The 5,000-nt window shown below is 41.4% G+C and overlaps 1 protein-coding gene across 2 annotated transcripts in view; it reads left to right on the plus strand.

The window, feature by feature from the left end:
- zgc:113162 (uncharacterized protein LOC553743 homolog) overlaps positions 1-5,000 on the plus strand; it is a 73,457-nt gene that overhangs the window by 62,468 nt on the left and 5,989 nt on the right. For both annotated transcript variants that reach the window (XM_063210219.1, XM_063210220.1), the window contains one exon: positions 2,895-3,077. In XM_063210219.1, the coding sequence (XP_063066289.1) occupies positions 2,895-3,077 (183 nt within the window). The remainder of the gene's footprint in view (positions 1-2,894; positions 3,078-5,000) is intronic.

Raw genomic sequence — 5,000 nt, forward strand, 5'->3', positions numbered from 1 at the left:
ACCGATTTGATTGGAGGATTATGTCAGCCATTTGGACCCTTTTGTTTTTTGGAAAGTTGAAGGCTTGGAAGAACATTCTGAAAACATGTGTACGTGCATTTATGCCGTCGTGCGTGCGTGTTTCAGTTTGGTGAGGCTTCAGGAGGCCTAATGCCATCTGATATTTCACCACCTAATTAATCCGTTATCAGTATTCCCTCTGGCCATGTGGTTGTGTGTGCAAACAGAGAAGCCATCCCTCTGCCAGCTGTCCCTTGTGTTGGTGTGACTGTACCGTACTCAGGGTTAGGGCTGTGACGATATTATATTGAATTGTGATAATCGTGATACGTGAGTTACAATACTGTATTGTGGTGCAAGGACGCAGTATTGTGATGTCCTTTCAAAGTTCTGTTACCCTTTTTTCAAGAAAACAACCACATTATATGATGTGACAGTGCTTCGAAGCTTCAAATCATCAAATTAAAAAAAAAGATTATTAGCTTTTTGCAACCTATTCTACATATAATGTTCATAGTTTTTTATTTATATTTTTATTATTTAATGTTGGCAAAGGTAAAAAAAAGAAAATGAATGAAGTAAATACCGCAATGCATCGCAATAATACATGAATGCATCGTGATAGAATTGCATCGCATCGCATTTGTGTCGTGATGCATATCGCATCATGAACCCCTTGCCAATACCCATCCCCACTCAGGGTACCTCAGTCATGGTGAAGGATGGGGGAGAGCACTGGTTAATTACTCCCCCCCGCCCCCACCAACCTGGCAACTCGGGAGTCGAATCGGCAACCTTTGGGCTACCAGTCTATCGCCCTAACCGCTTACCCATGACTGCCCATTGCCCACCTGGTGTTGGATTACCGTCAGCCACCTGGCTCTGTGCTGATGTCTACCTGTCTACCTGGCCGTGATGCCCCGTGGGAGCGCCTGGTTGCTCTACCTGGCCATGATGCCCCGTGGGAGGGCCTGGTTGCTCGGAAGCTTTGGGTGACTGCTCAGCTGACAGAACGATGACAGAACACACACACATACACAAGAGCACAACATGTTGTTGTTTGATTAGCACACCATGCTGGAGAATACGCAAACAAAAGGCTTTCTAGATTTTTGTCATGACAGCTGGCGTTGTTCTCACTTATTAATGAACAAGTATGACGTAGATATGATTGCTTGAGCCCAATGTTTTTTGGGGATTTTTATGCCAATGTTTGTTTGAAGGTGACAGTGAAGAGATGACTGGAAGTGAGTTAGTGAGAGGCAGTGTTGGGAAGAGAGAGAGAGAGAGAGACGGTGTTGGGAAGTGAGTTAGAGAGAGGTGGAGTTGGGAAGAGAGAGAGAGAGAGAGAGCTGGTGTTGGGAAACGAGTTAGAGAGAAGTGGTGTTGGGGAACGAGTTAGAGACGGGCGGTGTTGGGAAACGACAGACTGGATTGGATCCTGGGTACTATTCCAAGAACAGGGTTAAGTGATAAACGTGGCAAAGTTAGCCTATTGGAACGGAAATGGTAAACCAGCTAGTAGATAGTCCACAGATGTAATTTAGCAAAGAAAGGCTCTTTTATTAGATAATTAACCACTACCTCCACCTCCAGGCTCTTCTATTAGATAATTTACCTTCACCTCCAGGCTCCTCTATTAGATAATTTACCTCCACCTCCAGGCTCTTCTATTAGATAATTTACCACTACCTCCAGGCTCTTCTATTAGATAATTTACCACTACCTCCAGGCTCTTCTATTAGATAATTTACCCCTACCTCCAGGCTCTTCTATTAGATAATATACCTCCAGCTCCAGGCTCTTCTATTAGATAATTTACCACTACCTCCAGGCTCCTCTATTAGATAATTTACCACTACCTCAGGGTTAATTTAACCAACTTAGCCAAGTTCTTGCAATTCTCCCCATGGGTACCCATAGGCTCCTTTGCCTATTCATTGTGTGGTACACCACACAGCCTGACTGCACTGCACCACAACACATCTGGCTTCAGCATAGTGCTTTGTTAAAATGTAACTGAAGAATTTAATTTATCCAGGTTACATTGCGTCAAAAGAGTCAGGTACTTAAACTAGACTGCTTTTTGATCTGGAAAATGAACATGCCATTTGCTTACAGCTTCACTCGTTCTGACAACTCCATGTGAAACTCTGCTGAAAACAGATAAGGCAAAGGTGCCAAACTCTATGTACGGCTCTGATAGGTGCAATCTTAAACTGCCCCCCTGTGGTGAGATGCTGGTATCGCATGTGCTGCGTAATATTTCGTGTAGAGTAGAGTGTCATTTACTGATTCAGAGGGAAAATAAGTGTCCAGTTGCATACATACATAGAAAACAGAATACACAAGACATTACTTTACAAGAATACAAAAATACAGAAAAAGCATTATGCACGCATGCACGCAAGCACGTACAGTGATTGTCCTGTATTGCTGTGTTGAAGATTCAGTGCAGTAATTGTCCTAGCTATTTCAGAGATGTCCCATTGTGCAATGCAATGTGCCGCTTTGTCAAGAGCAGTTGAAAATGTTAACCACAGATTGTGTTTTTATGTTGTGAAAACAACTCCATCTTGTCACACTCTCAAGCTGTTGGCTGATCGCCTTGACAACCGCTTTAAAAAATATTTCCGTGAGCAGCACTGTTGTGGTGTGTTGTTTCACAGATTCATAACACCAGGCTGTTGACCTTGTATGTGCCTAACTGTCATATTACAAATGTTTCACTCTGTGATAATGATAATGATTCTCTCGTGTAAATGTCAGATGTATGGTGGAACCTCAACCACGCTGTGTTGGAAACAAATTACAGCCGCGCCTTGCTGAATGGTCATTAAAGAATCATTCATTAATGTATTATTATTCTTTGTTTTCTTCTCTGTCTGTGTCAGAACTGCTTGATCCGGGTGACCCAGCGGGGGCGAGAGGCGGTGGTGACGGACTTCGGTCTGGCCAGAGAGGTGGGGGTGGGGGAGCTGCAGGCCACTACTGACCCCGACCGCAAGATGTCTCTGGTGGGCTCCGCCTTCTGGATGGCTCCCGAGATGCTCCGCGGAGAGCCCTACGACCGCAAGGTAGAGGTTCATCATTTGATGAGAGTGTGTATGTGTGTGTATGGTTTGTCTGTGTCTGTTGTTCTAGTTATTTATTGCAATTTTTTATTCAGTGTTTTAGTGTGAGAGAGAGAGAGATCAAAATAGATGACTGCATCTTGATATCCACCAGCTCAGTTCAGGCAGCATTGAAGAAAGCAAAATGCTAAAATCCTGCATCCTGTCCAAAACACTTATGCCTCTTTGCCACTGCCGGTTTTCTGGTAGGCCTACAGCTCGACACAGCGCAACTCGGCTGCCAGTTTTTGCTTTAGATTGAACTGTGCTGATTTAATTAATTCCTAAAGAACTTCCTGATTTTCTAACTTTAAAAATGCATCATGTATGTAACCACCTTCACTGTAAGAAACAGTATAGCACTCTGTATATTTTCAGATTTTTTGTCCTTTGCCAGTAAGAGCCTAATTAAACAGTTACAATGATCTCAATAAAGCTCTAAATTTATACTTTACACAATCACCAATTTTGACAACTTTATGGATGTTGTAATTGCGGTAGGATTCTACACTTTGATCCAAACAGTAGCCTTAGGTTACCAACATTAATTAGGATTTTTTTTCCTGTAGTAAATTAAAAAAGGGAATGTAGATGAATTTATTTGCATATTGACGTGTTCCAAGCTCGTAAGCTTTAGTCTATTCTATTGAACTTGGCACATTGATCATAACATTAGTTTGTATTGACCAGCGTCTCCTGGTGCAAATCAATACTAATTGACTTAACAATCTGTTTGAAAGGGTTGTGGGGTTTACAACAATAGTGTTTGTCTGATACAAGTCTCGTTCTGAGCATATGATGACCACATCTCTCTACTGTGTTTGATGGGAGTGTATTCCTGCACATTCCCTGTCATTGGCTACATTTACATGAGAGATTTAATTCAGAATTAACTCACTTTAATTCTGAATAAAGGTTGATTCCGATGTTGAAAAAGAAAAAAATACCAAGGCACTCTCTTCAAAAGTAAAAAGCCTTTACTCCATGGCTTGGTTACCAAAAGTTTGATTCCGCTTTGAAAACGTCATGTAAACACCTCAGAATTCGGCGTAACTATTTAATTGGGAATAATTCATTCGGAATTAAAAACGTCACATAAACGTAGCCATTCTGTGTGATTTTCTACATTTTTTTTGTTACTGGTTAACTGGTTAACTCCCTAGGGAGTTATTAAAAGATCCTAGCTCATACATTAACTTTGAGTTAGCAGTAAATCATGTAATAGAAGAGTCCTCGCTTTCATAAATGAATGACACCTGTGGGCAGGTTTACCACTTCCTGTAGGTTAACGTGGCCAGGTGTACCACTGAAACATGTTCTGGAGCAGGGGTCAGGAACCCTTTTGGTGGAGAGAGCCATAAAATCCAATTTTTTAAAAATACATTTTCGTGAGAGCCATACCATTTAAAAACACAGAATACAATTAAAAGCATGTGTTTCAATTAACCCCAACAAATTTAGAGTGTATTGTCAAGTTATTACTTTTATTGACAACTGGTAAAAGTATAGGGTAGCCAACTGTCAACTTCATTATGGCAGGGGTCTGGGGATCCTCCCCCAAAATGTTTGTATTTCTTAGATGTAATTTCCTGTATTTTAACACATTTTAATGTCCTGTGTCCCGTTTCAGTTCAATACGGAACACATACGTTTATTTATAATAAGTTGGCAACCTAAGTAAGAGCCAGATACAATTCCCAAAAGAGCCACATGTGGCTCTAGAGCCATAGGTTCCTGACCCCTGTTCTGGAGGAATATCTCCCTGGAGGAATTGCTGCTGCTTTGCAAACCGATAACCGTCAAAATAAAAACATAAACAAAAAAAACCTGGTTGATAGGTTGACAATAGGTTGACAAATTGACAGCACTCGTGTGTAATTCTACGTC

The sequence above is a fragment of the Engraulis encrasicolus genome, chromosome 11, assembly GCF_034702125.1.
Source record: "Engraulis encrasicolus isolate BLACKSEA-1 chromosome 11, IST_EnEncr_1.0, whole genome shotgun sequence".
In the NCBI taxonomy this organism is placed as follows: domain Eukaryota; kingdom Metazoa; phylum Chordata; class Actinopteri; order Clupeiformes; family Engraulidae; genus Engraulis; species Engraulis encrasicolus.